The following is a 20,559-nucleotide window of genomic DNA, read 5'->3' as shown; positions in this document are numbered from 1 at the left end:
TCTTTAAAAAAAAAAAAAAAGCACAACACGTGTCTCAAGCCCATGAAGCAAAGGAGGCCCTTCCCTTACTTCGTGAAATTGTGAAACGGGTATAAATTTTACGAAGGTGTACTGAAAACACACAAACAAATAACAAGGAGTTGTCCTGTCAGCATGATGCAGTTTCAAAACAGAATACTAGGAACCAAAACATCCAAGGCATGAGGCAAAATATCTCCTAAATCCGCCTGAGAAAATACTCCCTGACCAGACACCAGGGCGTGTGGGCCCAGAGTGTTGCTCATCTCCAGGGGCATCTGCTGCTTACCTCCAGCTACGGGGAGGGCCCTGTGAATGGCGCTCCCTGGGGGGCACAGTACAGTGGCTCTAGTGCCTCAGGTGGGTGCCGTTGCCTCAAAAGATGAGGCAAGAGGGGCCGGGCTTCACCTCCTGTGTCACGCCAGATCTGATACAGTGGATATTTGGCAAATATGCATGTGTTTGCTTTGATCTGTACATCTGTCCTATTTCTTCCCTTTCTGTTCTAATTCCAAGGTTTCAGACCCTAACTCCAAAGGCTCAGAAGGCATTTTACAAATGTAACGACTTAAAAACTTGGTTTAAAAAAAAATTCCTTGAAAGCAATTAACGTTACCACTAAATTACCTGTGCGTGCTTTGAGACCCAGTGACGGAGGACATTCAGGACTCGATTGGTGGCTGTTCTCCGAATAATAAACTCTTTGTCGCATGTCCTCTCAGTGTTGTTAAATCCTTAGGAGGAGAATAAACACACACATGTCATTAAAGCCAATCCCCAGGAATCTGGAAAAGGTCACGTATTTTAGGACATGGGTTAACGGACACTCACAAATACACACCTTGGCAGGTGGCTTCAGAATGTGGTGAATTCTGCTTACTTACCCTGTTATACCCTCAGCTGTGAGGCTACCACATAGATAACAGCTGCAATCAAATGAATAATGTGCACACATTTATTAAAGGCCACTGATTAAAGCTAAAGCTGATCTAATAACATTTCCATTTATGCGTGCCTTGTTCTAGAACATAAAGCCAAGAAAGTTTTAACAAAATATTTAAGTGAACTTTAGTTGTACTTTTGTCCCAAAGTCATTATACAACCAACAATATTTTCAATAGTTAGATGGAGAGGCCCATACCTAGGCTCATAGATGATACAAATATCTTATTATGCACCCACGTATTGAGAAGCAGGATAGCATAGTGTTTAAGAACACGAACTCCACAGGGTTCAAATCTGGGTCCAAATCCCTGTTGTCCTACCCTGGCAAGTTACAGCACCTCTCTGTAACTGGTTTCCTTGTGTCCTGCAGGGGCTAATGCGTACCTACCTCACAGAGTTGTTACAGAGATTAAGTTAGTTAATACATGTTATAAGCATTTAGAATGACACCTGGAACAATAGTGAGAGCTCAATAAATGCTAGCTATTATTACACTTCAGTACTGGTTGATCGTCTCTGGTTCCCCTCTGTGCCAATGTAGGTCTCGGTCTTGACCACCTTTTCACTATGAAGAAACTATTTTAAATTTTTTTCTATTGAGTCTCCATTTTAAAAGATTTTACCTTCCAATCATAATTAAGTGACATATTTCTTTTAAAAATGAATGCAATCCTTATATAACTTCACTGGCAAACTTCCTGAAAGTTGTCTAAACTCACTTATTCCGTTTCCTCATCTTCTACATGCTCTACATCCTACTCACCCCATCTTACCAACAAAACAGCTCCTGTTAAGGTCACTAGTAACCTGCATGTCTCCATATCCAATAGATATCCATCATCTCTCCATTGGAAAGCTCATCTGATAAACACTTATAAGCAAATCCTCATGTATTTATAACCCCAGATCTCTTCTCTTGGCTCTGGATCCATATATCCAATTGCTTCTTGATATTTTCCTCTTAGATGTTTCAAAAACCTCAAACCCAATCTGTATAAAAGAAAAAGCCATGGCCTTTCCACTAATCCTTGTCCTTATCCAGTGGTTCCAATTTCACTAAAGGAACATCACTAGCCATCCAGTTATATAAGCCAGAAACTCTGTTTCTTCCTGATAATTTTATCTGCTAAGTAAATCTCAAATCTGTCCATACCTTCATGTCTACAAACCCAAAATTGAAGTTGAGCTGCCAGCAACTCTCAATCTGGTCTACTGACAATCGTCTTGTCATTCTTGCTTTCTCAAATCCGTTCTCCTCTCTAAAGTGAGAAAGATTTTTTCAAAGGCCAAATTATGTGTCATTCCCCGGTTTAAAGCCCTTCAATAGCACTTATGATAAACAGAAAAGCTCCTTAACACAGCCCACAAGGTCTTCCATGCTTTGACTCCTAGCTCCCTCTCAGCCTTTTCTGGAACCATATTCTTCTCACTTCTCCCCTTCATCTCACCACCCTTCTTTTAGTCCTTCATCCTCACCCCAGGGCCTTTGCACATACTGTGCTGCATCTGGCACAATTATCACTCCCCTTTTCACTCAGTGGAAGCTATTCTTGTTTATTTCACTTCCCCAATTAAGCCCTTCCTGGCCTGAGCTGAATGAATCATCACATCTCACAGCACCATATGCACGTTTGCTTTCTGGCACTTGTTCCATTTACAATTTCACATTTATTTACGTAGACGGGGATCGGGTATGTTTTTGCTGAGCACAATGAGCACATACCTGGCATGTAGCGATGCTGTACACAATATATATTTGCTGAATAAATGAATGAAAGCCTGGATAGTGGGAATTTACTAACTATTGAATGTGATTTGAAGGTAAAGATGATAGAGTGAAAGACTAAACGAATAGTCCTCAGACTCTATGAATTGAGTCAGACAAAAAAAAAAATCTATGAACTTCTTAAGGGCAGAGGCCCCTTTTGCACACTGCTCTTTGGATGTGGACAGGCCTCTTCGACCCTCTAGCAGACAACCATCAGAGGATCATGATGACGTGCTCTTGGCAGAATAGATCTCTTCTTAAAAAAATCTTTTGCTATTAAAAGCTTAAAAATTCTGGGTATAATATAATAAATATCTTTTAAAATGCATAGCTGAGTTCTCAAGAAAATAAGGAATTTTCCAGGGTCAAACTCACAGGGACCTGAAAACCAGAACCAAGCCTCTGAACTGATGCTAGCAGCCCCAAGAGGAGAGCAGCTCACCAGCCTCAGTAACACAGGATTTGGACTGTAAATCCATGTGGTTCAGAAGAAGTCCCAGGGCCTTCATGAAGTATGGGTGAGAGAGGATGTGAGGGCGATCTGGCTGCGACATCTGTCACCCCATCGATCGCCAGGGTTGATTCGGCTGATCCGGCTGGCTAGGCGGGTGTCCCCTTTCTCCCTCACCGCTCCATGTGCGTCCCTCCCGAAGCTGCGCGCTCGGTCGAAGAGGACGACCTTCCCCGATAGAGGAGGACCGTTCTTCGGTCAAGGGTATACGAGTAGCTGCGCTCCCCTGCTGGAACCTCCAAACAAGCTCTCAAGTATGAGTGAGAGAATGGGAACTGAGACTCCCACATAAAGCTGGAACTCACAAAAGACCAGTCCCTCTGTGAAGAGCAGACTGGGGGAAAGTGCTCCAAGGGCACGAGGAGACAGTTAAGAAGCTTGTCTGTCTCAGCCTGAATCTCTGTGAATATGGGGGAAAAGCCTCCCTGAGAATTGATAGCCACAGGCCCACCTCACGTAGGTTTGAAGTTCAGATTAAGCCACTACTGGATGGTCTGTCCCTCTAAATGAGAAGCTAAAAAGTGGCCCAGGCCAGTGATAATCCTGGGACCCCTGACAAAAGTATACACAAAACCTGGGCGCCTGGGTGGCTCAGTCGTTAAGCGTCTGCCTTTGGCTCAGGTCATGATCCCAGGGTCCTGGGATCGAGTCCCACATTGGGCTCCCTGCTCGGCAGGAAGCCTGCTTCTCCCTCTCCCACTCCCCCTGCTTGTGTTCCTGCTCTCGCTATCTCTCTGTCAAATAAATAAATAAAAATCTTAAAAAAAAAAAACATTTATTAAAAAAAAAAAGTATACACAAAACCTCTCTGGAGGGGCAGAAACTCAACCTCAGCCTGTACTGGACACCACCAAAACAAAATAAAACAAAACAAAGAAACAGCTCCGAAGAAAAACTCACAATCCCAAATCACAATACACTCAAACTGTCTGCCATGAACAAGGATCAGTAGACACAGGGACGAGGAATGCCCCACCCCGCCCCGCCCCCACTACCAAGAATTCCAGGTACCAGAACTATTGGATAGATCCAGTTCAAACTAAAAATGTTTACAAAGACTACTGATATAAAAGTGGGAACTGAAAACATGATAAAAGAATAAAAAGATTTTAAAGTCAGATTTTACAAGAACCACGTAACACTTCTTCAAAGCTGATAAAATTATTCTTTCAATTATTGTTAAAAAAAAATAGAAGAGTCGAAATCGAAAACTCAGGGACAGATAAACACTGATTAGACAGACCCCACTGAATAAACACACAATAAACTGGAAAGAGATTTAAAAAACAGACTTCAGGGGCGCCTGGGTGGCTCAGCCATTAAGCATCTGCCTTCAGCTCAGGTCATGATCCTGGGATCCTGGGATCGAGCCCCGCATTGGGCTCCCTGCTCGGTGGGAAGCCTGCTTCTCCCTCTCCCACTCCCCCCCTGCTTGTGTTTCCTCTCTCGCTGTGTCTCTCTCTGTCAAATAAATAAAATCTTAAAAAAAAACAAAAACAGACTTCAGAAAAGTGCTCAAATGCAGTACAAAGAGTTTAAGAGCGAAAACAGAAAAAAAGGTATTAAAAGACATGAGGAAAGAATTAGAAGTTCCAACAAAAAATCAGAAGATCAATATAGGAAAATAATTTTCTTGACTTGATGGAAAACATGAATCTTTAGGCTCAGGAATTGCAATGAATCCCAAGCAGGATAAATAAAATGAAAGCCACACCTAGAAAAACTGCAAAATGATGGAACTCCAAGACAAAGATAACTTTGAAGCAACTGGTGAGGATATATTTATGATCTGTAAAGGAAAGGCAGATGAAAAGGATAGAAAATGGTATGGGGAATGGGGTAAGTAGACGAGAAGGCTCAAATCAACCAAATTAGAGTAGAGACTTCGACTGGAGTGAGAGCTGGGGAATAATAAGGCACCATCATTTTGCCAGAGGATGGAAGTCAAAAGCTCTTGGAACATTGAAAAAGGGTAATAAGACTGAGTCCCCCACCTGCACATATAAGTATAAGGATGGCCAATCGGTGAGATGAGAATAGAAGATGGGAGTGAGAAATGGACAGAAAGATAAAAATCAAAGTGAAATATTACGAAAGAAAAGCAATTTTAACAGAGCTGCTACTCCTTTAATGTATTTTGGAAAAAGCATCTATCACTACTTATCTCTGCATCTGCATCAGGGGTAGGTGGCAGGGGAGTTTTATTTTGAAAGAAAGGCAAGGAACACTCTTCTGCTCTCCAAGTTATTTCGTGTCACACATTAAAAGGCCACTTAAGGGGTTTTCTTTATCAAATTTCCAATATTTCCATAAATTCAAATCTCAACCTCTCTTACCATTTAGATTAGGATTTGATTATACGGCTTGGATGTTCTTCATAACTCCTCCTAGTAACCATGTTATTTATCTTTTCTGTGGCGATCACAGCTCTGTAAGTTCTCACTATCTCTGCTGCTCAAAGTACATCACCTGCTGCCACTTGCAGGACTCAACATGCTCTTGGAAAGTGACCGGGTACTCACTTAAGCGATCCCCAACCATGCGCACTCAGTGCGGCTGGGACAATCCACAGCTGGTAGGAAAGGTACTAAGATAGCAGGAGCAGCCTTCCAAGTGCTGCAGGAACGCTGAGAACCAGGGAGGGAAGGCTCCAAAGACACACATTCCACTGCACCCTCACAAGGCACGCCATCCCTATACGGCTCCAGGATGGACAAGAAGTAAAGTCCAGAGCAAATCACTTCACCTCTCTGTGGCTCAGTTTCCTAACTTGTAAAATGAGCAGAATAAAACCATATAACATTATGTTAAAAATTAAATAATTCCTGTAAAACAAGGCACTCAATGAAATGATATTTATTCTATTCTCACCTAGAGCAGGCTTCATCCATCCATCCGCCCCCTTGATCCAATGGCCCTCGCTAAATACTTTTGACAGAAAGCTAGTGATAAGCACATGTGAAAGCAGCAAGGATCTGATGAACATCAACTTATTTCCCTCCTGGAGAACCTTTCTCACTGCTTGATCAACGGATGGAGATCTTTGATTTTCTAGAGAAATACTCTCTCAATTCTATGTAAACCAGCAACAGTTTAGAAATTCCCTAAACCAGATACATGAACCATCTTTCTGAGGGGCCATACATGCAGCAAATGCTGTTAGATCAAGTTTTATAAAAGGAGCTGCTGCTTATTCATGAACTGAAATTAATGCCTTACCTGGGCTCTCATGTGCTCGCTCACATCATCGGATATGCCCGGCTCCCCATTTTTCACAGACTTTAAAACTACATGATCGGAGCAACAATTTTCCATCACTCATCAGGTTTTCTGCTTATTTTAAGTCCACCATCTAAACTGGGGGCTGCCTGGGCAATATTTATTTCTGAATTTTAGCACGAGCCACACAGCTAATTGGTGGCAAATCCATGTGGAAGCTACTCGATCCGAGAATCACAGATCTATCCCCCAAGGAGTTCTTGTGCCATTTTTCTGGAATAGCAAATAGAAAATCTTTGCAGGGCTTTACACATCTTTCACTTGTCAAGTGTGACAGCACAATGAAACCATATATACCAAGAGAGTTTCTTTTATGAATGCACATATCTAGAATACGGCACCCCAAGATTCCTGTCTTTCCAACTTTTGCATATTCTTTTGCAGTTGTAGGCACTGGTCAAAATGACTAATGTGGGCGACAAAAGCCATCTGGAGAAGTGATAAGAACTGAATCACCATACATGTGAATTTAAGAATGAGATTCAACTTTATGCTCCTTCCCCCAGACACCTTGTGAGTCACGCCATCCCCTATAGCAACTGTTAGATGTGACATCTCTCTCATTAAATATACACTACTTGGTGAAGGGATTTCATCTCAAGCATCTCTGTAGGCCCTTCAGCTTTGCACACAAGCACTCAGCAGTTACTTAATAAAAATTCCATCACTCCCTATGGAAACTATTTGAAAGTGTCTGCAAGTGCTTTATATCTGAAGTAGGGGCATCCTTTTACCATATTACTGTGATGACCACACATTTGAAATCTATCACAACCAGAACATACAATAAAGGAGTTGGGAGGGAGCCAAGGAAGTTGAAAAATGGGGGGGGGGGGAAGGGAAAGTTTCATTTTATTCTTCAAATGATATGATACTCGGCCAACTTCACTGCCTACTTTGTGAGAGGCAAGTAAAATAATGTGATACGGAAATAAGATTACACACAGGTGAATTATGGGCTAGTCCAGTTAGAGTTACCCTGAGGCTACAGAGGACAAACTATAAAAGACAAGGAGTTCTTGAGCAGGGTGAAGTGTTTTTAATGTCAGAAGTAGATCACCAAGAATTGGACCATGGAGCTCTTATTACTTCCAACAAAGCATCTTTAAGCCATCCTTCTGAATTGGTGAGGAAAGTCAGAGTAGAATCCGAAAGAGCCAGAAAGCAGAGAGATAATAATGCTGTCAGTGGTCCATGGTGGTACGCTGCCCGGGAGAAAAAGTAAATGCTAACAATTGGTTACTTTATCAAATATCTAGGAACTGTTTCTTGTGTTTTCATCACCACTATTTTGCATTGCTGTCTTAATAAATTTAGGCTTGTTGAATAAATGCACTGTGATCACTTTAATGTTTACATCAGTGAGGGAATTGAAAAAAGTATGTCAGTGATGCATCATTTTTCATTTTATACAAAGGAGCCTCAATCTCTCCAATAACATCAATGTTCTCAATATGCTTTGCTTTATCTAGTAAATATCATCCTAAAAAATCATATCATATAATTGGTTTGTACATTTCCATGTACATTTCTATCCTTTGGTTTCTGGCATGGAAAGATCATTAATATTTATTACTGCTTTTTGCCAGGTACTGTACTAGGAGCTTTACAAGTGGTATAGAATTTCACCCTCACAACCAAGGACAATAATACCAATTGCCATTTATTGCATGCCCACCAAGTACTGAGTAAAGTATCGTGAACAATGTGGCTTCTTCACCAACAACAGCATCTGAGTTGGAGTGAATGTTATTCCCATTTGTGGATAAAGAAACAAAATCAAAGCGGTGAAGAAACCTGGCAAAGGTCATAGTTACTAAGCAGCAGAGCCAGGATTTGAGCCCAGGTCTGTCCATTTCCAAAGCCAGAGTGCTTTCAATGGCATCTCATTGCCTGGATCCAAAGTCGAGACTTCAAATTTTTCTTACAAGGTGGTAAACCAACACTTAAGGCGACAACAAAGGATGCTGGAAAGCGAGTGCTTCTCTTTTAGTTCTAAATTTTGAGGTGTGCTCACAGAATGGCCCCAATTATAGAAGTATGTGTTTTGTACTGCAATGAATACCAAACAAAACCCTTTATTTATCTAACTAAAATTAAAATTTTCTCAAAATGTGCTTTCCCCAAATTCATTATGTTTCCTATTGTAACCAACATATAGACCAGTGCTTTTTAAACTTCCAGTCCCATGACTCATTAATGGGAAATTAAACCAGTTTAGTGGGCTTTAGCAGAATTTAAAAAATGAAATAGATGAAAACTGACTATTTGAATAGACTGTACATAGCAGGGGTGAGTATTCTTGAGGGAAACTTTTGTATCAATTGTGTATGTGTGTGTGTGTGTGTGTACCCTGAGTCAAAATGTAAAATGTTATTTCTTAGAGTACGTTGCAATAAAAATTTTGAAAGTGACTGATCTAGACAACCTGATTTTTAGACTATATTTAAACTATCTGCATGAATTTCCTAGAAATCCCGGGTAACTGTGTTCTTTACTCTGAAACATGTCTGCAGGAACAAGCAGAGCATGCTTCTTCTCTTACCGTCCCCACTTTGCTTCTGTCACCAAATACTCTCCCCACTCCGTGCCCAATCCCCCAGTTTGTCCACCACTGTCTCATTCCTTGGTTCCCGGTCTGTGCTCCAGCTGACTCCATTCAGTTCTCACTCCCTCAGGGACCTAACTGTCTCATGGTTTTTCTGTGCACTCCAACCAACACCTCCAGTTCCAATATGCCCCCAAATCCCTCATTTCAAGCTTCTTAGGAGAGATTTCCACATAATGACACATTCTATCCTCCTAAGTAATACACCCAAGAATTAAATGTATGTTTCTTGCTCTCAAGCTCCTCCCCATCTTAACTTTCCTGTTGAGGTAACGGGATAACCACAGTCTCAGCTTCTCAGGTGGGAAACCTCACTCTTCTCTGTCCCTCCTTTGCTTTTCCCATTCAGTCAGCAAACACTGTTAACTTTTTGGTAGCATCTGTCAGATTTATCCCCTTTTCTCCACTCTCCTGCCACAATGCTAAGTCTGGGTTCTTCACACGTGTGTAGTAGCTACTGTCTCCTAGATAATCCTCCTCCTTTCATTCTCTCTGTCCTTCTAGTTTTCCTCCACCCATAATTCAATTATTCAGCCAGCAGCTGTAGAGCCTCTACTGTGTTACAGGTACTGTGTGGTGCTGGGCGACCGAGATGTGGTCCTTGATCTCATGGAGTTTGCTTTATAAATGGGGACGAGATAGCCTCCAAACAAGTAAAACGCCAAAGTGTGTAATTGGAAACCCTGCAAATGAGCAAGTTGCCCGTCTCTTCAAAAATAATCTTAAATCTCCCTTTCGCTTGTTACTGTTCTAGCACAAGTACTTCTATCATCTCCCCACTGCACACTGAACCAAATAGAAAATACATTCCTAGGTATGAAGAAGGTAAGTTACTTGCTCAAGATCACATAGCTAGTATACTGGGAAAAAAAAGGTGAACACAGACAAGCAGGAGATCTGCACATACACTATGCTGAACATCATGATAACAGTGTTCTATTGCTAAGATATGCATGAGGCAATGAACAAATGCTGCATAGTGGTTTGGGGTTTCTGTGGTTTTTTTTAACCTATTTATAAATGTGTTCTTATCTCTCAGTTTTTAAGTTCTTCTTGCATTAATCTGAGATTTTCTCTAAGTACAATTAACTTTAACAATGAAAAAAACATATTTTTATAGACTGAGGAAAAGAAGCTCAGCAGATTTATCATTACTGTGATAAAACATACACGGAGAATGGCAAAATCAGTATCTTTCACTTGCTTTCATCTTTCAGGGAAATAAGTAACTAGGACTATCAGCTGAATTGTTTTTATGGATTTTTAAAAATGTGTGCTGTATAGATCCTTTTTTTTTTTAAGAGAGCAAGAGAGCAGGTGCACAAGTGGGGGAAGAGAGTCAGAGGGAGAGAGAGAATCTTAAGCAGGCTCCATGCCCAGCACAGAACCTGATGTGGGGCTTGATCTCACAACCCTGAGATCATGACCTGAACCTAAATCAAGAGTTGGACGCTCAAGTAACTGAGTCACCTAGGCGCCCCTGTGCTGTCAAGATTCTTAAAGGAATAATTTTACACTAAACTTAAAAACTTGTGAGAGCCTTTGTGTATTACTTCTATTCTCACAATTCCAGAAAATATATTCCTTGTTTTTACAGATGAGAAAACTCAGGTTCAGAGAAGTCCAGTCGCCACCTAAGGTCACAGATAGTAAAAGGAGAGAGACAGAATTTATGGCCAGATGATCTGATTCTAAAACCCAGGCTCTTCCCATTGAAACACACTACCTGAGTGACTGCTCCCAAGAAGGGTAAGGTGCTCCTGTTTATTGCTGTGTAATCTTCAGCCCTCCCATTGCTGCGGCCACCAGCTTCTGTGCTGGTATGGAAATGCAACAGGAACAGGAATGCCAGTAAAGAGGGTGATGGTGACTTCTGCCCAAGCAGAATGAGGGCATTTGAGGAGTCGGTGGAAAGTGAAGCCAGCAAGCAAGGAAAGTAACTTGTCAGGATTATTGCTGAGACAAGAAGGAAAGAAATAGCCTAGAAACTGAGAGGTGACACAGGTTCATAGGAGACAATAAGTTGAACCAGTTTGAAAACTAAGATATAGCAATCTAAAAACAAAATCAAGATATAGATTACTTTATGGCAGAGTTTCTTGACAGCACAACCAGTATTAGTCAAGAGGCCTTTGAAAATACAGTGAATGTGAGGACTTTGGGGGAATATCGCGGAGTAGGAGGACCCCAAGCTCACCTCCTCCCACAGATACATCTAGATAACACCCACATGAGTGTAAATGATGCAGAAAACAAGCCAAAGACTTGCAGAACAGACCCTCCACAGCTAAATGTACAGAAAAGGCCACACTGCAGAGGGTAGGAAGGGCAGAGTCTTAGTTGGTAGCTAAACAAACCCATGGCACTGCCCTCGGAGGGAGGGACCCTGCAGGTGTGGAAAGAGGAAAGAAACAGATAGGCCAAGCATGGAGAACCTGCCCAGGGAAGACGAATAACATTTGGCTTTGAAAACCAGAGCTGTATAACTTCATGAGTTCTTATAGTCAGTGGGGCTTAACACCTGGAACTTTAAAAGTCAGCAGGCTTGACTCTGGGAGAGCTTCAGGGCCACAAGAAATGGAGTCCACACCCTTAAAGAGCCCACACAACCAACAGCCCTTTGGAGATACAGCAAAGGAGGAGCAGCTTGAAAAACACCAGGGGTAAACAGGAGCGAGACTTCTCTACTCATCTCAGAGCATGTGCTGGAGGGGCAGGGATCCTTGGAAGACTTCTCCAGGAACAAAGATGCTGGCGGACCCCATTCCCTCCATTGCCCCATAGCCTAGACACATGGACACCTATGAGCACCAGTCCTGCACCAACACTCCCTACATTTAAATTGCTAACAGCATGCCCTGCCCCCTGTGTTCTCCTATGGACATGCTCCCACCAGCCAGGCCTGAGCACTTGGTCTTCTCACACAGCAGATCTGCACAAACCTTGCTAAAACTGCTTGCCCAGCACCCACATTCTCCTGCAGACATGCCCCCCCTCCCCTCCAGTACACCCTTGGCCAGAGCCCATCCAAAACAGTGCCACAAGCCTGGCAGTGTGCAAGCAGCCCTAACAGGGACCAGCACGTCTCCAAAGGGATTCCTGCCCCAGGAGGAGAGGAAGATAACCAACACACACCAGTCCAACTGCAGCTCCAGCAGATGGGACAGATATCTGGTCTGACTGCAGGCCCTGTTCACCATTGAAAGTTTCTGAGGGGACGACATAGAGAAAGCACCCTGCAGTTCAGGGCTACTATAGCTCTGGCAAACCCCTAGTCTGACTCAACCCAAGCCCAAAGCAACCCCAGACTGGCCCACTAACAAGGCACAGACTAAACCCTGCCCAAACAGGTAAAGAGAGCCATTGCAGATGACTGGACTGAAGGCAAATGTGGCTCAGCCACAATACTAGGGGGCATGCAGCATTGAGGAGACAGAGAAATATGTCCCAAATGAAAGAACACGACAACATCACAATGAGGAGCTAAATGAAATGGAGATAAGTAATATGCCTAATAGAGAATTTAAAGTAATGGTCGTAAAGATACTCACTGGACATGAGAAAGAGTGGAGGATCTCAGTGAGATCCCCCAACAAAGAGATAGAAAACCTAAAAAAGAACCAATCAGAGATGAAGAACTCCATAACCAAAAATAAAAATACAGGAGAGGGAATAAATAGTAGACTAGAGGAAAAAGAAGAACGGATTAGTGACCTGGAGGACAGAGAAATGGAACTGGAAAGGAAAAAAAATAATAATAAAAAATGAAAATAGATATAGGGAATTCAGAGACAGCATCAAGCATAATAACATTCATATTATAGGAACCCCAGGAGAAAAGAGAGAGAAGGGGACAGAAAATTTACTTGAAGAAATCATAGCTGTGGGACGCCTGGGTGGCTCAGTCGGTTAAGGTCTGCCTTCGCCTCAGGTCATGATTCCAGGGTCCTGGGATCGAGTCCCGCATCAGGCTCCCTGCTCAGCAGGGAGTCTGCTTCTTCCTCTGTCTCCTGCTCCCCCTGGTTGTGCTTTCCCTCTCTCTCTGACAAATAAATCAATAAAATCTTAAAAAAAAAAAAAAGAAAGAAATAATAGCTGAAAACTTTCCTAATCTGGGAAAGGAAATGAAAATCCAGATCCAGGAGGCACAGAAAGCCTCCAACAAAATCAACCCAAGGATGTCCACACCAAGAAATACAGTAATTATAATGGCAAAAAAGTAGTGATTTTAAAGGCAGCAAGAAGAAAGGAAACAGTTACATAGAAGGGAAATCCCATATGGATGTCAGCTGATTTTTCAGCAGAAAATCTGCAGGCTAGGGGGAGTAGCATGATATATTCAAAGTACTTAAAAGAAAAATCTGCAGCCAATAATACTCTATCCAGCTAGTCTATCATTCAGAATAGAAGGGGAGATAAAGAGTTTCCCAGACAAACAAAAGAGTTCATGACCACTAAACCAGCCCTACAAGAAATGTTAAAGGGGGCTCTTTGAGTGGAAAGGAAAACCATAAGTAAGAATAAGAAAACTAGGAAGCACACAGAGTAAAATTTAGTACATCTATAAAAATCAGTCAAGGGATTCACAAAAGGATGTAAAATATGACACCATATATCTAAAACATCAGGTCGGGGGGCACCTGAGTGGCTTAGTTGGTTAAGCGTCTGCCTTCGGCTCGGGTCATGATCCCAGGGTCCTAGGATCGAGCCCTGCGTCGCTTCTCCCTCTCCCTCCATCTGCCACTCCCCCTGCTTGTGCTCTCTCTCTGTCAAATAAATAAAAAAAATATTTTTTAAAAAATTTTAAAATGGGGTGGGGGGAAAAGTAAAGAATGGGTTCAGACTTAAGCAACCATCAACTTACTATAGACTGCTATATACAGAAGATGTTATGTACAAATCTAATGGTAACCACAAATCAAAAACCAATAATAGATATGAAAAAAATAAAGAGAAAGGAATGCAAGTATATCATTAAAGAAAGCCAGCAAACCATGAGAAAAAAGAGCAAGAAAGGAAAGGTATAGAGAAGAACTACAAAAACAACCATAAAACAAGTAACAAAATGGCAATAAGTACATACCTGTCATTAATTACTCACAATGTAAATGGACTAAACACCCCAATCAAAAGGTGCAGGGTGACAGAATGGATAAAAAGGCAAGATCTATCTATATGCTGCCTACAAGAGACTCATTTCAGACCTAAAGACACATGCAGATGAAAAGTGAAGGGATGGAAAAGCATTTATTATTCAAATGGAAGTGAAAAGAAAGTTGGAGTAGCAATTCTGATATCAGACAAAATAGACTTTATTTTTTTAAAGATTTTATTTATTTGAGAGAGAGAACGCAGAGAGAGAAAATGTGAACAAACAGGGGTGAGGGGCAGAGGGAGAGGGAGAAGCAGGCTCCCCAGTGAGCAGGGAATCTGGCAGATGCGGGGAGGGGGGCAGGGGGCTGATTCCAAGACTGGGATCATGACCTAAGCCAAAGGCAGATGTATAACTGACTGAGTCACACAGGCGCTCCCAGAAAAAACAGACTTTAAAACAAAGCCTATAACAAGAGGCAAAGAAGGACACTATATAATCATAAGGAAAAAAATCCAACAAGAAGATATAACAATTGTAAATATTTATGCACCCAACAGGAGCCTGCAAATACATAAAGCAGCTAATAACAAACATAAAGGAAGTAATTTATAGTAATACAATAATAGTAGGGAACTTTAACACCCCACTTACATCGATGGATAGATCATCCAAACAGAAAATCAACAAGGAAACAGTGGTTTCGAATGACACACTGGACCAGATGGATTTAACAGATTTATTCAGAACATTCCATCCTAAAAAAGCAGAATACACGTTCTTTTCAAGTGCACATGGAACATTCTCCAGAATAGATCATGTATTAGGCCACAAAACAAGTGGCCAACAAATTCAAAAAGACTGAAGTCATGCCATGCATCTTTTCTGACCACAAAGCTGTGAAACTAGAAATGAACCACAAGAAAAAATCTGGAAAGAACACAAATATATGTCAGCTAAATAACATGCTACCTAACAATGAATGGGTCAACCAAGAAATCAAAGAGGAAATTAAAAAAATACATACAGACAAAGGAAAATGAAAACACAGTGGTCCAAAAATCTTTGGGATGCAGCAAAAGCTGTTCTAAGAGGGAAGTATATAGCAATAGAGGCCTACCTCAAGAAGCAAGGAAAACCTCAAATAAACAATCTAACCATACACTTAAAGGACTTAGAAAAAGAAGAACAAAAACTCAAAACAAGTCAAAGGAAGGAAATAATAAAGACTGGAGCAAAAATAAATGAAATAGAATCTAAAGAAACAACAGTACAATGAAACCAGGAGCTGGTTCTTTGAAAAGATCAACAAAATTGATAAACCCTTAGCCAGGCTTATAAAAAAAAAAAGAGAGAGAGACAACTCAAGTAAACAAAATGAGAAATGAAGGAGGAGAAATGGCCAACACCACAGAAATATAAAGGGTTATAAGACAGTATTATGAAAAATTATATGCCAATAAATTGGGCAACCTAGAAGAAACAGATAAATTCCCAGAAACATATAACCTCCCAAAACTGATTCAGGAAGAAATAGAAAATTTGAACGGATTGATTACCAGCAATGATATTGAATCAGTAATCAAAAACCTCTCAACAAACAAAAGTTCAGGACCAAATGGCTTCACAGGAATTCTACCAAATATTTAAAGAAGAGTTAACACCTATTCTGCTCAAACTATTGCAAAAAAATAGAAAGGGAAGAAAAGCTTCCAGATTCATTCTATGAGGTCAGCATTACCCTGATACCAAAACCAGATAAAGACACTATGAAAAAAGAAAACTACAGGCCAATATCTCTGATGACCATAGATGCAAAAATCCTCAACAAAATATTAGCAAACTGAATCCAACAATACATTAAAAAAACTATTCACCACAATCAAGTGGGATTTATTCTGGGGATGCAAGGGTGGTTCAATATTTGCAAATCAATCGGGGCGCCTGGGTGGCTCAGTCGTTAAGCGTCTGCCTTCGGCTCAGGTCGTGATCCCAGGGTCCTGGGATCGAGCCCCGCATTGGGCTCCCTGCTCGGCGGGAAGCCTGCTTCTCCCTCTGCCACTCCCCCTGCTTGTGTTCCCTCTCTCGCTGTGTCTCTCTCTTCAAATAAATAAATAAAATCTTTAAAAAAAAAAAATATTTGCAAATCAATCAACATGACACATCATATCAACAAGAGAAAGGATAAAAATCATATGATAATTTCAATAGATGTAGAAAAAGCATTTGCCAAAGTACAACATCCATTCATGATAAAAACCCACAACGAAGTAGGTTTAGAGGGAACATACCTCAACATAATAAAGGCCATATATAAAAAACCCACAGCTAACATCATATTCAATGGCAAAAAACTGAGAGCTTTCCCGCTAAGATCAGGAATAAGACAAGGATGTCTTACTCTCACCACTTTTATTCCACATAGTACTGGAAGTCCTAGCCACAGCAATAAGACAAGGAAAAGAAATAAAAGATATCCAAAATGGTAAGGAAGAAGTAAAACTTTCACTATTTGCAGATGACATGATACTCTATATAGAAAACCTTAAGGACTCCACCAAAAAACTACTGGAACTGATAAATGAATTCAGTGAGGTCACAGTATACAAAATCAGTATACAAAAATCCATTGCATTTCTATACACTAATAATGAAGTAGCAGGAAGAGAAATTAAGAACACAATCCCATTTGCAATTGCACCAAAAATAATAAAATACCTAGGAATAAACTCTACCAAGGAGGTGAGAGATTTGTACTCTGAAAACTATAAAACAACATTGATGAAAAAAAAGTGAAGATGAACAAACAAAAGGAAAGATACTTCATGCTCATAGATTGGAAGAACAAATATTGTAAAAATGCCTATACCACTGAAAGCAATCCATAGATTTAATATAGTCCCCATCAAAATACCACAACAGCATTTTTCACAAAACTAGAACAAATAATCCTAAAATTTGTATGAAATCACAAAAGACCCCAAATAGGCAAAGAATCTTGAAAAAGAACAAAGCCGGAGGTAACACAATCTCAGATTTAAGATATACTACAAAGCTGTAGTAATCAAAATGGTATGGTACTCGGACAAAAACAGATCAATGGAACAGAATGGGAAGACCAGAAATAAATCCACGATTATATGGTCAATTAATCCTTGACAGAGGAGGCAAGAATATGCAAAGACAGTCTCTTCAACAAATGGTGTTGGAAAAACTGGATGGCTACATGCTGTAAGTATTCTTATTTCATACATGAAAATAAACTCAAAATGGATTAAGGATCTAAATGTGAGACCCGAAACCATAAAAATCCTAGAAGGGAGCATAGGCAGTAATTTCTCTGACATCAGCCATAGCAACATTTTTCTAGAAATGTCTCCTGAGGCAAGGGAAAGGAAAACAAAAATAAACTACTAGGACTACAACAAAATAAAAAGCTTCTGCACAGGGCGCCTGGGTGGCTCAGTTGGTTAAGCGACTGCCTTCGGCTCAGGTCATGATCCTGGAGTCCTTGGATCGAGTCCCGTATCGGGCTCCCTGCTCAGCAGGGAGTCTGCTTCTCCCTCTGACCCTCCCCCGTCTCATGTGCTCTCTCTCTCATTCTCTCTCTCTCAAATAAATAAATAAATAATCTAAAAAAAAAAAAAAAGCTTCTGCACAGCAAAGGAAACAATCAACAAAACTAAAAGGTAACCTAACGAATGGGATAAGATATCTGCTAGTAATATAGTCAATAAAGGTTTAGTATCCAAAATATATAACGAACATATACAACTTAACACCAAAAAAAAAAAAAAAATACCCCAATTAAAAAATGGGCAGAAGACATGAATAGACATTTCTCCTAAGATATACAGATAGACAACAAATACAGGAAAAGATGCTCAACATCACTCATTATCAGAGAAATGCAAATTAAAACCACACTAAAACATCATCTCACACCTATGAGAATAGCTAAAATCAGAAAAACAAGAAACAAGAAGTGTTGCTAAGGATGTGGAGAAAAAGGAACCCTTGAGCACTGTTGGTGGGAATGCAAACAGGTGCAGCCACTGTGGAAAACAATATGGAATTTCCTCAGAAAGTTAAAAATAGGGGCGCCTGGGTGGCTCAGTTGGTTAAGTGTTTGTCTTCGGCTCAGGTCATGATCCCCGAGCCCTGGGATTGAGCCCTGCATCGGGCTCCCTGCTCGGCGGAGAGTTTGCTTCTCCCTCTCCCCCTGCTCATTCTCTCTCTCTCTCTCTCTCAAGTAAATAAATAAAATCTTTTTTTAAAAAGTTAAAAACAGAATTACCATATGATCTAGTAATCATACTACTGGCTGTTTACCCAAAGAATACGAAAACACTAATTTGGAAAGATATATGCACTCTATGTTGATTGCAGCATTATTTACAATAGCCAAATTATAGAAGCACCCCAAGTATCTATAGATAGAAGAATGGATAAAGAAGATGTGGAATACATACACAATGGAATATTACTGAGCCATAAAAAAGAATGAAATCTGGCCACTTGCAAAATGTGGATGGATCTAGAGAGTATAATTCTAAGTGAAATAAGTTAGAGAAAGATACCATATGATCTCACTGATATGTGGAATTAAATAAAATAAATGAAGGAAGGAAAAAAAGCAATAAACCAAAAAACAGACTCTTAACAAACTGACCGTTACCAGAGGGGAGGTGGGTTAGGGGAGGGGTAAAATAGGTGAAGGGGATTAAGAGCACATGTATCATAATGAGCACTGAATAAGGTATAGAATTGTTGAAGCACTACATTGTATACCTCAAACTAATATAATACTGTATGTTAACTATCTTGGAATTAAAATTTAAAAAAAAGAAAATACAGTGAATGAACTAGAAATGGTTAACATGGAGAATACCAAAAACAAAGAGGAACAAATTTTAAATTTGTTTATCATTTTCTTTTCTGCCTAACTTTGTAACCATCTATCTGAAAAACAAAGGGAGGAAGGAGGAAGATATTTTGGTACATTAGTTTGAAATTCCCTAATGGGCATTTGCTACCTATCCTGGATTAAGATGTGACTCAGCACATTGATGTGAAACAATATTCATATCCTTTACATCAAGTCGATTTTCCCCACAAACCCAAACAGTAATAACTGTAAAAATCCTTCTATATTTCTTTCTATAGTCTTCTACACACACATTAAGAAATGCTTTTTCATGGGGGTGAGGTGCTAGCTTCTTCTCAGGGGAAGGTGTGTACAAAGTGTGTACCAAGTTGGGAATGAGCATGCACCTCTGTATGTGGGTAAGGCTGGGAGGGGTGGCCACAAAATTAGTTGAGATATTCTGAAGAATCCAAAGCAGAGACATTTAGAGATAGTTGGGGAGGGGTATGAAAACAGGCCATTTTCTCCCTCTTGATTGTTAACATGTAGGAATTTATACAAAATTTTTAATGCATAAAAATGGTGGATTTTACTACTAGAAAATGAAACGTACCTTGGAAGGGAGGGGGGAAGCCACAAAATACAAACGTAGCCCATTTTAGTCAGACACAAATTGAGCATCTTGTGGCAATCACTTTTAGGAGCTGGGGTATAGCAGTGGACATGGAGAACTAAAGAGCTGCTCACAGAACCTAGGATCTATTGGAGGGCCACAGAAATAATAAACAGTAAATCTATGAGTAAATCTATGAGCAAATAAACAAGGTAAATCAGACACAGAAAAGAAGAGCTAGGGGGAGCATAACTCAGCTAATGAGACAGCACACCTGCTAGGCGGGTTGGGAAGCCCTTTCTAAGGAGGGGACTCATGAGTTGGGACTTGAACGATGAAAAGGAGGTGGTCACATGAGGTCCTGGGAGAGGAGTGTTTCAAGCAGAACAGCAAATGGAAAGACCTAGAAGCTCAGCAGGCTTAGAGGGACAGAAAGCAGCCAGTGTGACGCAGCCTGGTGAACATGAGGGCCAGAGAATGGTGAGGAAGGTAGAGAGCTGGAAAGATCACCCAGCACCTCTCAAGCCAAGTTAAAGAGCTGGATTTTGTTCTTTGGTATTGGGAAGCCGGAGGGTTTTGCATAGGAATAATAATCTGATTTACACTTTGGACAGGTTTCTCTGGCTGCCTTGTGAAGTGTGGATTGGAAGGGGCAAAAGTGGAGTGAGAGAGACCAGGTAGGAGGCAGTTATCTGAGTGATCGAGGTGATGTGGGTTGGGACAAAGGTGTGGTAGGAGTGGTAAAAAGTACTGGAGATGGAGGGCTAAGGCTTGCTGCTGGATCAGATGTGGAATTTTGTACAGAGGGGAGACTGGATTTCTGCTGCCCCAAACTGAGTTTGTCAGGGATTGCCAGCA

General features: G+C 40.8%; 1 protein-coding gene across 1 annotated transcript in view; it reads right to left on the bottom strand.

The window, feature by feature from the left end:
- Positions 1 to 20,559, bottom strand: part of RASGRF2 (Ras protein specific guanine nucleotide releasing factor 2) — a 236,367-nt gene that overhangs the window by 40,172 nt on the left and 175,636 nt on the right. Inside the window, exon 18 of the mRNA XM_021699693.1 lies at positions 646 to 752. Within this exon, the coding sequence (XP_021555368.1) occupies positions 646 to 752 (107 nt within the window). The remainder of the gene's footprint in view (positions 1 to 645; positions 753 to 20,559) is intronic.

Source organism: Neomonachus schauinslandi, chromosome 7 (assembly GCF_002201575.2).
Source record: "Neomonachus schauinslandi chromosome 7, ASM220157v2, whole genome shotgun sequence".
In the NCBI taxonomy this organism is placed as follows: Eukaryota; Metazoa; Chordata; class Mammalia; order Carnivora; family Phocidae; genus Neomonachus; species Neomonachus schauinslandi.
The sequence above is the reverse complement of the archived record's forward strand: the minus strand, read 5'-3'. Positions and strand labels throughout refer to the sequence as shown.